General features: G+C 39.2%; 1 protein-coding gene across 3 annotated transcripts in view; it reads right to left on the reverse strand.

Annotated features, from left to right (window-relative positions):
* LOC106092330 (band 7 protein AGAP004871) overlaps positions 1-14,770 on the reverse strand; it is a 180,950-nt gene that overhangs the window by 44,706 nt on the left and 121,474 nt on the right. For all 3 annotated transcript variants that reach the window (XM_059360790.1, XM_059360789.1, XM_059360788.1), the window contains exon 5: positions 13,154-13,357. In XM_059360790.1, the coding sequence (XP_059216773.1) occupies positions 13,154-13,357 (204 nt within the window). The remainder of the gene's footprint in view (positions 1-13,153; positions 13,358-14,770) is intronic.

Raw genomic sequence — 14,770 nt, forward strand, 5'->3', positions numbered from 1 at the left:
AAGAAGTATTTGTGCAAAATTTCAAGCGGCTAGCTTTACTCCTTTGAAAGTAAGCGTGCTTTCGACAGACAGACGGACGGACGGACGGATGTGGCTAGATCGACATAAAATGTCACTACGATCAAGATTGTATACTTTATGGGGCCGCAGACGAATATTTCGAATAATTACAAACAGAATTAGTATACCCCTATCCTATGGTGGAGGCTATAAAAAATGCACAAACTATCCTAACGAGTTGGTTTAATTTCTAGCCTAGTCACAAATATTTATTCTTGTCTGTGTTTCTTTCAATTTAGCTTTTTCCGATACACTTGTGCTATAGCGTATGTCTGTTCTACTGTTAGGACTAGGACTAGGAAAGATTGATTTTGAAATTTCTCTTCGAAAATTGTGATAGAAGATCGGAACACCATCTCTGTCCTGAATTAACATTCGGTTGTCAAGGAAATGGGATAATTGCGGTGGAACGAATCTCTTTGAAATGCTAACTTCGAGATAAGCCGAATTCTTGCAAGGGGTGATCTTTAAAGAGCTGTAGGAGAGTTTTTCAAAATGATTTATGCATAAAATCTTTATTTGAATCGATATACCGGCCAATATTATTTAAAGATTATTTCATGTAAATGTTGTCCGCTTAGTCCAATTTTGGTATACTGTTTTCAACATTTCGGCCGGTATCTCACGACTAAATGCCTCAATGTTGTCTTCCAATGCGTCAATTGAAGAGGGATTGTCTGTATAAGCTTGAGCTTTAACATAACACAACAGAAAAAATCTAAAGGCGTTAAACGCACGATATATGCGGCCCGGTTCCGAAACGTGAAATAAAATGTTCACCGAACATCTTCAGACCAAACTGTTTAAACCAGTGTTGCCGAAAAGATAATAGTTAAAAATTAAGTAAAAGCGTGAAAAGTTCGGCCGGGCCGAATCTTATGGACCCTCCACCATGGATCGCATTTGTCGAGTTCTTGCCACAGTATCTCTTTTTAGGCAAACAAAGGATTAAAGAAAAGAATTGCTATGTTATTGGATCAATATCAAGTTATGGTTCATTTCGGACCATAATTGAACTGAATATTGGAGACCATAGTAGAAGTCATTGTGTAAAATTTCAGCCAAATCTAGTAAGAATTGCGCACTTTAGAGGCTGAAGAAGTAAAATAGGGTGATCGGTTTATAGATGAGCTGCATTAGGCTATAAACCGATTCATGCCATATTCGACCCGTATGTTAAAGATCATGAGAGAAGCCGTTGTACAAAATTTTAGCCAAATCGGGTAGTACTTGCGCCCATTAGATGCTCAAGAAGTCAAGATCCCATATTGGTTTATATAGCAGCTATATCAGGTAATGGACCGATTTAAACTATTCTTAGCACAGTTGTTGAAAGTTATAACAAAACATATCATACAAAATTTCAGCCAAATCGGATAATAATTGCGTCCTCTAGTGCCTCAAGAAGTCAAAATCCCAGATCGGTTTATATGGCAGCTATATCAGGTTATAGACCGATTTGAACTATTCTTAACACAGTTGTTGGAAGTCATAGCAAAACACATCCTGCAAAATTTCAGCCAAATCGGGTAAGAATAACGCACTGTAGACGCTCAAGAAGTCAAGACCCCAGATAGGTTTATATGACAGCTATATCAGGTTATGGACCGATTTCAATCATACCTAGCACAGTTGTTAGAAGTCATAACGAAACACGTCATGCGAAATGTCAGTCAAATCAGATAAGAATTGCGGCCTCTAGTGACTCAAGAAGTCAAGACCTCAGATAGGTTTATATGACAGCTATATCAGGTTATGGACCGATTTCAACCATACCTAGCACAGTTGTTAGAAGTCATACCGAAACACGTCATGCGAAATGTCAGTCAAATCAGATAAAAATTGCGCCTTCTAGTGCCTCAAGAAGTCAAGACCCCAGATCGGTTTATATGGCAGCTATATCAAAATGTGGACCGATTTAGCCCACTTACAATCCCAACCGATCAACACTAAAAAGAAGAATTTGTGCAAAATTTCAAGCGGCTAGCTTTACTCCTTCGAAAGTTATCGTGCTTTCGACAGACAGAAGGACGGACGGATAGACGGATGGACATCGCTAGTTCGACTTAAATTGTCATGACGATCAAGAATATATATACGTTATGGGGTCTTAGACGAATATTTCGCAATCGGATTATGAATGCGTCTTTTATGGGGTCAAGACCAAGGCAGCTACATGCAAATCTGAACCGATCTGGGCCAACTTGAAAAGGGACGCCGAATGGCCCAATACAACTTACTATTCCAAATTTCTGCGAATTCGGACAATAAATTCGTCTTTTATGTGCCCAAAACCTTAAATCGAAAGATTGTTCTACATGGCAGCTATATCAAAATTTGAACCGATCTCAGCCAAATTGCAGAAAGTTGTCGATGAGCCTAAAGCAACTTACTGTCCCAAATTCCGCGTTTTATTGGCCAAAAACCTTATATCGAGAGATCGGTATATATGGCAGCTATATCGAAATCTGAACCGATCAGAGCCAAATTAAAGAAGAATGTTAAAGGGCCTAACATAACTCACTGTCCCAGATTTCGAAAATTTCGAAATTGGACAATAAATGCGCCATTTATGGGCCCAAGACCTTAAATCGAGAGATAGGTCTATATGGCAGCTATATCCAAATCTGGAGCGATCTTGGCCAAATTAAAGAAGGGAGTCGGGGGGCCTGACACAACTCACTGTCTCGAATTCCACCAAAATCGGATAATAAATGTGGCTTTTATGGGCCTAAGACCCTAAATCGACGGATCGGTCTATATGGGGACTATATCAAGATATAGTCCGATATAGCCCATCTTCGAACTAAACCTGCTTATGGAAAAAAAAGAATCTGTGCGAAGTTTTAGCTTAATATCTCTTTTTTAAAGACTGTTGCGTGATTTCAACAGACAGACGGACAGATGGACGGACATGGCTAGGTCGTCTTAGATTTTTACGCTGATCAAGAATATATTTATATGCCTTATAGGGTTGGAAATGGATATTTCGATGTGTTGCAAACGGAATGACATAATGAATATACCCCTTTCCTTCGGTAGTGGGTATAAAGAGGGTGCGTATTGTAGCCCCATGCCACTATGGACATGCAACATAGCATCGAAAAAACAAGTAAAAGCTTGCTAAGTTCGGCCGGGCCGAATCTTATATATCCACCACCATGGATCGCATTTGTCGAGTTTTTTTTCCGGTATCTCTTTTTAGCAAACAAAGGATAAAAGAAAGGAATTGCTATGCAACTGGAGCTATACCAAGTTGTGGTCCGATTCAGACCATAGGTGAAATGAATATTGGAGAACATAGTAGAAATCAATGTATAAAATTTCAGCCTATTCGAATAAAAATTGCGCTTTAAAGAGGCGCAAGAAGTAAAATAGGGAGATCGGTTTATATGGGAGCTGTATCAGGCTATAGACTGATTGAAACGTATGTTGAAGTTTATGAGAGTAGTTGTTGTACAAAATTTCAACCAAATGGTATAATATTGGGTTGCCCAAAAAGTAATTGCGGATTTTTTAAAAGAAAGTAAATGCATTTTTAATAAAACTTAGAATGAACTTTAATCAAATAAACTTTTTTTCACTTTTTTTCTAAAGCAAGCTAAAAGTAACAGCTGATAACTGACAGAAGAAAGAATGCAATTACAGAGTCACAAGCTGTGAAAAAATTTGTCAACGACTATATGAAAAATCCGCAATTACTTTCTAGGAAACCCAATAATTGAGACCTTTAGATGCCCAAGAAGTCAAGACCCTAGATCGGTTTATATGGCAGCTACATCAGATTATGGACCAATAAAAAGTATATTTGACACAGTTGTTGGAAGTCATAACAAAACACCTCTTGCTAAATTTCAGCCAAGTCGGATAAGAATTGCGCTTTCTAGTGGCTCAAGAAATCAAGGGTGAGAATTGCGCCCTCCAGTGGCTCAGGAATATGGCAGCTATACCAGGTTATGAACCGATTTGAATCATTATTAGCACAGTTGTTGGAATTGATACCAAAACACCACGTGCAAAATTTCAGCAAATCGGACGAGAATTGCAACCGCTGGAGGCTCAAGAAGCCAAGACCCAAAATCGGTTAATATGGAAGTGCAGTTATATCAAAACATAGACCAATTTGGCCCATTTACAATCCCAACCGACCTTCATTAAGAAAAAGTATTTGTGCGAAATTTCAAGCACTAAGCCTCCTTTGCCTTCGAAAGTTAGCGTGCTTTCGGCAGACAGACGGGCGGGCGGACAGACGGACACACAGGACTACATCGACTTAAAATGTCATGACGATCATGAATATATATACTTTAGAGGTGTTATCAACAGAATGACGAAATTAGTATACCCCCATCCTTTGGTGGCCACCATAGCGCAGTGGTTAGCATGTCCGCCTATGACGCTGAACGCCTGGGTTCGAATCCTGGCGATCAATCCTTCCAGGTTTCCTATCGTTGCCTCCGCTATACCGAGATGGTATCATTTGATTTAAATATATTTGGGTTCCATTGGTTTCTTTGAACTTTGTATTATGATATCGAATCAGAGCGCTTTGAAATAATCAAATTTCGTTTAGGTTCAATTTGGTGCTGCCTTCGTAACATTCTACCGTGATCTACAGAGTGGATGGATCACGGACTCGTACCAGTGCTAAGAAATAAAGCGGGTGAATTGGTTTGTACCACATACGCGATATATGGTTCTGTGCTTGAACCATTTCTACGATGAACCGAAAACTGTAACTGGAATAAACGATAAAGACAGAGGATTTTTAGGCAGTTGAAGAATTTTAAAACTTTAATGCTACTTTTTTTACTTTTATTACTTTTTTAATCCCAAGTACTCCCATGTATCCGCGAATATTTCTGAGTCGTATTTATGCATAGATTTATGATGTTTGTATTTTGTATGTTTGTATATTTTTACCCATTACCATTGGATATGGGGTATATTCATTTAGTCATTATGTTTGCAACACATCGAAATAGCAATTTCCGCCCCTACAAAGAACATGTATTTCGGATTGTCGTAGAACTCAAAGACGATTTAACCATGTCAGTTTGTCTGTCCGTACGTCCATCAGTTGAAAACAGCTAACATTTTACACAGACACGTATTTGCATACCTACGACCGCAGGATGAGGGTGTATTAATTTTTTCACTCCGTTACCTAAACATCGAAGTATCCATCTCCGACACCACAGAATCTAAGACGATCGAGCCAAATCAGTCCGTCTGTCGAAATCACGCTACAATCTTTAAAAATGAAGATACAGAGCTGAAACTTTGTATGGGTTCTTGCTTTGTGCACAGGCAGGTTTAGTTCGATGATGCGCTGTATCGGACTTTATCTGGATATAGCCCCATATAGACTAATTCGACGATTTGAGGTCTTAGGCCCATAAAAGCCGCATTTTTTGTCCGACTTCGCTGAAATTTGGGGCAATGAGTTGTGTTAGGCCCTTTGACATCTTTTTTATACCCACCACAGAAGGATGGGGGTATATTCATTTTGTCATTCCGTTTGCAACACATCGAAATATCCATTTTCGATTCTATAAAGTACATATATTCTTGATCGTCGAGAAAATCTGTCACGATCTAGCCATGTCCGTCCGTCTGTCCGTTGAAATCACGCTAGTCTTTAAATAAACAAATAAAAAGGCGTTAAGTTCGACTGGGCCGAACTTTGGATACCCACCACCTCGGGTATATATGTAAACTACCTTTCGTCAAAATCCGGTGAGAAATGCATACCTTATGCCCTTTAGCAGCTATATCGAAATATATTCCGATTTGGACAAAATACTAATAAGTACAAGTCAAACAAAATATAGATCTTTTTAGTAGCTATATCTAAAAATAAACCGATCTGAACCATATACGACACGTATGTCGAAAAGCCTAACATAATTCGCTGTGTCAAATTTCAGTGAAATCGGATTATAAATGTGGCTTTTATGGGTCTAAGACCCTAAATCGCCGGATTGGTCTATATGACAGCTATGTCTAAATCTGGACTGATCTAGGCCAAGTTGCAGAAATATGTCGAAGAGCCTAACACAACTCATTTTCCCAAATTTCGGCGACAACGGACAACAAATGCGCCTTTTATTGGCCCATAACCTTAAATCGAGAGGTCGGTCTATATGGCAGCTATATCCAAATCTGGACCGATCTGTGCCATATTGCAGGGGTATGTCAGGGGGCTTAACCTAACTTATTGACCCAAATTTCGGCGACATCGGACAATGAATGCGCCTTTTATGGCCCCATAACCTTAAATCGAAAGATCGGTCTATATGGCAGCTATATCTAAATCTAGACTGATCTAGGCCAAGTTGCAGAAAAATGTCGAAGAGCCTAACACAACTCATTTTCCCAAATTTCGGCGACAACGGACAACAAAAGCGCCTTTTATTGGCCAATAACCTTAAATCGAGAGGTCGGTCTATATGGCAGCTATATCCAAATCTGGACCGATCTGTGCCATATTGCAGAGGTATGTCAGGGGGCTTAACCTAACTTATTGTCCCAAATTTCGGCGACATCGGACAATAAATGCGCCTTTTATGGCCCCAAAACCTTAAATTGAAAGATCGGTCTATATGGCAGCTATATCTAAATCTGGACCGATCTGTGCCAAGTTGACGAAGGATGTCGAAGGGCTTAACACAAGTCGCTGTCCCAAATTTTGCCAAAAACGGACTATAAATGCGCTTTTTATGGGCGCAAGACCTTACATCGAGAGATCGATCTATATGGTAGCTATTTCCAAATCTGGACCGATCTAGGCCAAATTGATAAAACAGTTGAAGGGTTGAAGTTGAACACAACTTATTTGCACAGATTCTTTTTTGTCCATTAGCAGGTTAAGTTCGAAGATGGGCTATATCGGACTATATCTTGATATAGCCCACATATGGACCGATCCGCGTTTTAAAGTCTTAGGCCCATAAAAGTCACATAAATTATCTGATTTTGGACAAATTTGGGACAGAAAGTTATGTTAGACCCCTCGACATCGTTCTACAATTTGGCCTAGAACGGTCTATATTTGGATATAGCTGCCATATTTGGATATAGCTGCCATAGCCGATTTAAGGTTTCGGGCTCATTAAAGGCGCATTTATTGCCCGATTATGTCAAAATTTGGGACAGTGAGTTGTGTTAGGCCCTTCGACATCTTTTTGCAATTTAGTCCAGATTGGTCCAGATTTGGATATAGCTGCCATATAGTCCGATTTAAGGTCTTGGGCCCATTAAAGACGTATGTTTTTCCTATTTCGCCGAAATTCGGGACAATGAGTTCTGTTAATCTCTTTTTATATTTTTTTTTAATTTGACTCAGATCTGTCCAAATTTGAGTATAGCTGCTATATAGACCAATCTCTCGATTTTAAGTCTTGGGACCATAAAAGTGAGTTGTGTTAGGCTCTTCTTATATTTTTTTTTTTAATTTGACTCAGATCTGTCCAAATTTCAGTATAGCTGCTATATAGACCAATCTCTCGATTTAAAGTCTTAGGACCATAAAAGGCGCATTTTCGGTGCGATTTCTCTGAAATTAGGGGGAGTGAGTTGTGTTAGGCCCTTCAATTTTTTTTTTCAATTTGGTCCAGATCGGTCCTGATTTGGATATAACTGTCATATAGACTTAAGGTCTTCGCCCCATACAAAGCGCATTTATTATCCGATTTCACTGAAATTTGACAAAATGGCCTATGTAAAGCTTTTCGACATACATGTCTTATATGGTACAGATCGGTCTATATTTGGATTAAGCTGCCAAAAGGACCAATATTGAAATAAAATTGAAAAGTGACTTGTATTTCTTAGACCACTCAATGTCCGTGCCGAATTTGGTCCAAAGCGGACCATATTTCGATATAGCTGCTATGGGTGCATAAATAATGTATTTTTCACCGGATCATGACGACTTGCCCATACTTGGATATAACCATGAACATGGTAATGGAGTTGTTATAAAATAACATGACATCCATGGTGGTGGGTATCCAAAGTTCGGCAGGGCCTAACTTGATACCTTTTTACTTCTTCGGATATATTGTTGATGTTGCTGGAAGTAAATATTGTCATATTTGTGTCACCACTGTATGATAGGTAGTACGACTTAAAGTTTATTTTTTGCCGTTAGCAGTGGCAGCCACAACAGAACCAGTTTCTTTTTCCTCTACGGAAAAAACTTGCTTGGATGGAGGCAAGAAAAGGGGCTTAGCCTGGCAGTTATTTCAGCTACCAAGTTACACCTGACTTAACCGAAAAAGCAACATATCGCGCATTTATACAAACATAGATACGAGGATAGTTTAAAAATGAGGGGACTAAATTGCGGAAGAGATGATAGTTGGTTTATTAATCCCATGGAACTTTTGACAATGGCAATAAATTGTTTCCTATACAGACGTGTACTTCTATTTAAAAGAATGTACTTGTCCGCTATCTACTTGAAAATATTCAGCATCGATTTGTTTGCTTAAATCCCAAAAGTATTACAAATTTCGGTCCTATATAAATACTCCCTGGGAAGAAAAATGCCAACCGATGGTCGACAATTCAGTGATTTTAGATCGTCATTATGCAGAATAGGATCGATAGACTGGAGTATGGACAAATGGATATAGCTTAGATTAATCCCGACTACTTTGAATTACCGGGCCTTAGTGGCATAAACAGAGTAAAAAAATTAGTATACCCCCATCTATTTGTGGGGCTTGAAAATAAAAATTGCAAAGGCTTTTTATAGCCTCCACCATATGAAGGAGGTATACTAACTTCGCTATTTTGTTTGCAACACCACGAAATATTGATCTGAGACCCAACAAAGAATATACATTCTTGATGGTCTTGACAGAGAGGGCAGCCCTGTCTGTGCGCCCGTCCCTCTGTTCGTCTGACGAAACCAACCTAACTTTCGAAGAAATAAAGCTAGGCAGTTAAAATTTGGCATGAATACTTCCTATTAATGTAGGTCAGTTGGGATTGCAAACGGGCTATATCGGTCCTTGTTCTGATATAGCTGCCATATAAACCGATCCTACATCTTGACTTACTGAGCCGCTAGAGGGCGCAATTCTAAACCGATATGTCTTAAATTTTGTTTTGTTATGAATTTCAGCAACTGTGCCAAGTATGGTCCAAATCGATTCATAACATGACCAAACTTTTATGGGAGCTATGTCAGGTTATGAACGGATCTCGGATCTTGACTTCTTGAGCCACTAGAAGGCGCAATTCATGTCCGCTGTGGCTGACTTCTGCTTTGTACAACGACTTCTGCTTTGGTCTCTAACAGCCAAACCAAATATGGGCCCAATCGGTTGATAACTTGGTATAGCTCCAATATCATAGCAATTCTTACCCATTATCTTTTGTTTGCCTAAAAAGAGATATCGGGCGATGAACTTGACAAATGCGATCCATGGCGGAGGGTACATACGGCTTGTCCCGGCCGAACTTAACACGGTTTTACTTGTTTTCAAATAAAATAAAAAGAAAAGTAAAAACGCATTAAGTTGGTCGTATATATTGACCACCTTTTGCTATAAAGCGGAAAATTTATTATTTATGAACCCATAGCAGCTATATCTAAAGTCCGATCCGATCTTCACCTTATTCAGGAAAGCTATAAATGGGTCTAAAACAACTTATTGTACCAAATTCACCGGTTAAAAAATTCACCTTTTATAGGCCTAAGAACTTACATCTGAAGTATGTGGCAGCTATATTCAAATCTAAACCGATTTCATCCATATCCATATATCAAATTTCAGCGAAATCGGGCAATAAATGCAACTTTTATAGGTCAAGAGATCGGTCTATATGGCAGCTATTTCTTATTATAGACCGATTTGGACCATATTGAACTCGAATGTTAAGGAAAAATCATATAATAAATGTGCTTTCACGGTCACAAGAGCTTGAATCGGGTGAACGGAATATATGGGAGATATATTCAAATCTGGACTGATCTGGCCCGTATTGCACAGGGATGTTGAGGAGCCTAACATAACTCGTTGTGCTAAATTTTTTAAAACCTTAAATCGGTAGATCGGTCTATATGACAGCTATATCCAAATCTGGACCCATCTGGGCCATATTGAACAGGGATGTTGAGGAGCCTAACACAACTCGGTTACTGAAATCGGTTACCAAATTCACTTTTTGAGGGCCTAAAACCTTTAATCGGGAGATCGGTCTATATGGCATCTATATCCAAATCTGGACCAATCTGGGCCGTATTGAATGTTGGTTGGATGTTGAGGAGCCTAACACAACTTGCTATCATACATTTCAACCAAATTGGACAATGCTAAATTTGCCATGAACAGGGGATACTTCTCTCATATCAATGAGTGCAGTCCGATTACAAATTTTTTATACTCAACGATAAGGGGCCTCCTTTTTATGCAGAGTCTGAACGTAAAAAAGTTTTGACATGACAGGATACTTTAGATATGTAGCCAGCATTTGTAAGGAGATAATCACCACTGACATTTTTTTTATGTTCACGTCGGGATTTGAAACGGGTGGACATGGACTTTAAATGGAGAGTCGGTCTATATTGCAGTTATATCGAAATATAGACCGATCTTAACCAATCTCGGTACGAATGTCCAAGGGACTAACGTATCTCTTTGTACTAAGTTTTAGCTAAATCGGTTAAAAAATTCACCTTTTATGGGCCTTAAACCTTAAATCGAGAGATCGCTATATATGGCAACTATATCCAAATCTGAACCGATCTTCGCCAAATCAAACAAGATTGTCGCGGTGACTAACATAACTTACGGTCGCAAAACTCAGCAAAATCGGAAAGAAAATGCGCCTTTTATAGGTCCAAGCCCTTAAACCGAGAAATCGGTCTATATGACAGCTATATCCAAATCTGAACCAATCTGGGTCGTCTTGCACAGGGATATCGAGGAGTCTAACACATCTCGTTATACCAATTTTCACCGAAAATGGACAATAAACGGGCTCAAGACCTTAAATCGAGAGATCGGTATAAATGGCAGCTATATCCAAATATGGACCAATCTTTGCCAAATTAAACAAGAATATCGAGGGAACTTATAAAGGGTGATTTTTTTGAGGTTAGGATTTTCATGCATTAGTATTTGACAGATCACGTGGGATTTCAGACATGGTGTCAAAGAGAAAGATGCTCAGTATGCTTTGACATTTCATCATGAATAGACTTACTAACGAGCAACGCTTGCAAATCATTGAATTTTATTACCAAAATCAGTGTTCGGTTCGAAATGTGTTCATTCACCGTAACGTTGCGTCCAACAGCATCTTTGAAAAAATACGGTCCAATGATTCCACCAGCGTACAAACCACACCAAACAGTGCATTTTTCGGGATGCATGGGCAGTTCTTGAACGGCTTCTGGTTGCTCTTCACTCCAAATGCGGCAATTTTGCTTATTTACGTAGCCATTCAACCAGAAATGAGCCTCATCGCTGAACAAAATTTGTCAAAATTTGAACACATTTCGAACCGAACACTGATTTTGGTAATAAAATTCAATGATTTGCAAGCGTTGCTCGTTAGTAAGTCTATTCATGATGAAATGTCAAAGCATACTGAGCATCTTTCTCTTTGACACCATGTCTGAAATCCCACGTGATCTGTCAAATACTAATGCATGAAAATCCTAACCTCAAAAAATCACCCTTTATAACACACTACCCCAAATTTCAGTGCAATCGGAAAATAAATGCTCCCTTAATGGGTCTAAGACCTATAGTCTTTAGATCGGACTATATGGCAGCTATGTCCAAATGTGGACTGATCTGGGCCAAATTAAACAAGAATATCGAGGGGCCTAACAGGACATTCTGTCCAAAATTTCAGCAAAATTTAACAGTAAATGCCTCTTTAATGGGTTCAAGACCTTAAATCGGAAGATCGGTCTATAGACAGCTATATCTTAGGTTGATGAGTAACGTTCGAGGGACAGAACGTTACTCATCAACCTAAGTTTCAGGTAAAACGGACAATAAATGAGCTTTTTTATGGGTCTAAGACCTTAAGTCGGCAGAACGGTCTATATGGCAAATGCATGCATTTTTATAGCCGAGTCCGAAAGGCGTGCAGCAGTGCGACACCTCTTTGGAGAGAGGTAAAGGATGATATAGTACTTCACAAATGTTGCCAGCATGAGGAGGGGAAAACCACCGCTGAAAAATTTTCCGATGGTCTCGACTGAATTCGAACCCAACCGTTCAGCATCATAGTCGGACATGCTAACCTCTGCGCTACGGTGGCCTCCCGGTCTATATGGCAGTTATATCCAAATGTGGACTGATGTGTCCCAAATTAAACAAGGGTGTTGAGGGTTCTAACACAACTCGATTTCCCAAATTTCAGCGAAATCAGTCAATAAATGCGCCTTTTATGGCCCCAAGACCGAAAATCGAGAGATCGGTCTATATGGCAGGTATATCCAAATCTGGTCCGATCTGGGCAAAATTGCCTTAAATCGGCAGATCGGTCTATGTGGGGGCGATATCAGGATATAGTCCGATATGGCCCATTTTCGAACTTAGCCTGCTTGTGCACAAAAAACAATCTGTGCAAAGTTTCAGCTCAATATTTTTACTTTTATGACTATAGCGTGATTTTTAACAGACAGACGGACGGACGGACATGTCTAGATCGTCTTAGTTGTTTTTATTACGATCTCGAATACTTCATAGGGTCGCAAATGGATATTTCGATATGTTGCAAAATGAATGACAAATTTGATATACCGCCATCCTTTGGTGGTGGGTATAAAAATAAAATGAGTTTTACCTTCCCTTTAATAATACACTTAGGTTAACATCCAGTTATTCCACACTGCTCACAAATGAGCGAGTGTTCATAGCAGATGTACAGGGTGATTGAATTCAATGATGTAGATTTTGGGAAAATATCCCAAAATTCTTCATGTTAGGCTTTGTTTTTTTCTTTTTAAATCCTCCCTCGTACTTTTGCCTTCCTAGATATTTAATATATTTTTGTTTCCTCTCGTTGAAATAGGGTTGTGTGCGTGTGTGAGTGTGCTCTGTTAGTACATACATACCTGCATCGTGTCGGAAATTGTCATACGCTCACTCAAAATCTCATGCAAGTGCTGGGTGCCCATTGTATTCCGGAGAGTAGTTTGCGCCAACAATCGTGTAGAGTGATGTGCATTTTCCACATTCGCTATGGAGACTGTTGCATTTGAGACCCGATAATAGACAACGGCATCCACTGACACAGTAACGCTGTCCTTTGTCAACACCTGCAAGAAAATATCAGTGCGAGGCACCATAGAACAGATACGAGATGAGTTAAGACCAAGGAATACATTATAATAGTAGTAGAAAAAGGAAAAAAAAATAAACCTATTGCACAAAAGTGAGGAGATGTATTTTCCGTTTTCCCGTTTTTTGTCTATTCTAAGCTCTCTCAAGTAGAACATCGTTACAGCAAGAATGTGCAACTGAATGAGAAAAAGAGATACTTCCACAATATGGTTATTCATTGTTGCAGTTTTTGGGTTATGAGAGCAAAACCAAAGGGGGCTGAAATTTCGCATAATTCCCAAAAACAAATTGGACAAAACCCAGTTCTATGAAATATTTTAGCTTTTTTTGATTTATCCTAACAAAATTGGCAAATGAATGGGGGTTTTAAACGATCCAATTATTGATAGCGGATCCGTTAATGTTAGGGCTATACACATTTGTAGTAATTGTATGCGACACTAGGGGTTATGACGCACCGAATTTCAGCCTAATCAGAACAAATAAAAGCGTGCTAAGTTCGGTCGGGCCGAATCTTGGGAACCCACAACCATGGATTTTACTAAACTTTCGTATAAACTATAAGCTGGACAGGGCCCGTTCCGCTGCGCAACAAAATTTTTGTTAATTAAGGAGCTTTGAATGAAATACCATGCTTCGAAAATAGTATGTGTATTTAACTTGAGAAACAGTATAACAATATAAATGCCTTTATCTGAATTCCATATGATCATTATTCGTCTATGAATTCGCTCGGAGGGTTTATGGACATTTAAGTTTGGATGTTAAAGACGTATTTTAGCTTGAAAGACTTTATCGGAGCCCGATATTCTCATATGGATTTTGGTAGTGGGAAGTGCGCCATGGTGGTGGTTGGTGGGTGAAGGGGGTTGTGTGGACCCCCAGAAACGTGGTCCTGTAAGTGGGTATGAATTTCGTGCCCTACTCCCAAATACCTTTCATTTGAGCCCCAAATTGCCAAGATCGGTAGATATGTATGTCTAATTTCGGGATGTTTTGTAGGGTGAGGTGGTCCCCCAGACACTTAGCCCTGAAAAAATATTAGCATCGGGCTCTATCTTAAAAACCATTTTTTAAACCCCATATTGCCATTGGTTTAAGGGGAGTTTATGGGATGAGGCGTGCACCAAACACTTGGCCCCAAAATTGTTTATTAAATTTTTTTTTAAATCTCAAATACCTTTCATTTGAGACACATATTACAATGGTCGGCAAATTTGTAATATTTGGGGGTGTTTTGGGCGAAGGGGCGGTGCCCCAAATACATGGACCCACTTGTGGATATCAGATTCGTATTATACTCCCAAATACCTTTATTTGAGCTCCATATTGCGTCGGTCAGTAAATAATTGCTGTTTTTTGGGAAAGGCTAGACACCTAGAAAATTG

This window comes from Stomoxys calcitrans, chromosome 1, assembly GCF_963082655.1.
Source record: "Stomoxys calcitrans chromosome 1, idStoCalc2.1, whole genome shotgun sequence".
Lineage (NCBI taxonomy): Eukaryota > Metazoa > Arthropoda > Insecta > Diptera > Muscidae > Stomoxys > Stomoxys calcitrans.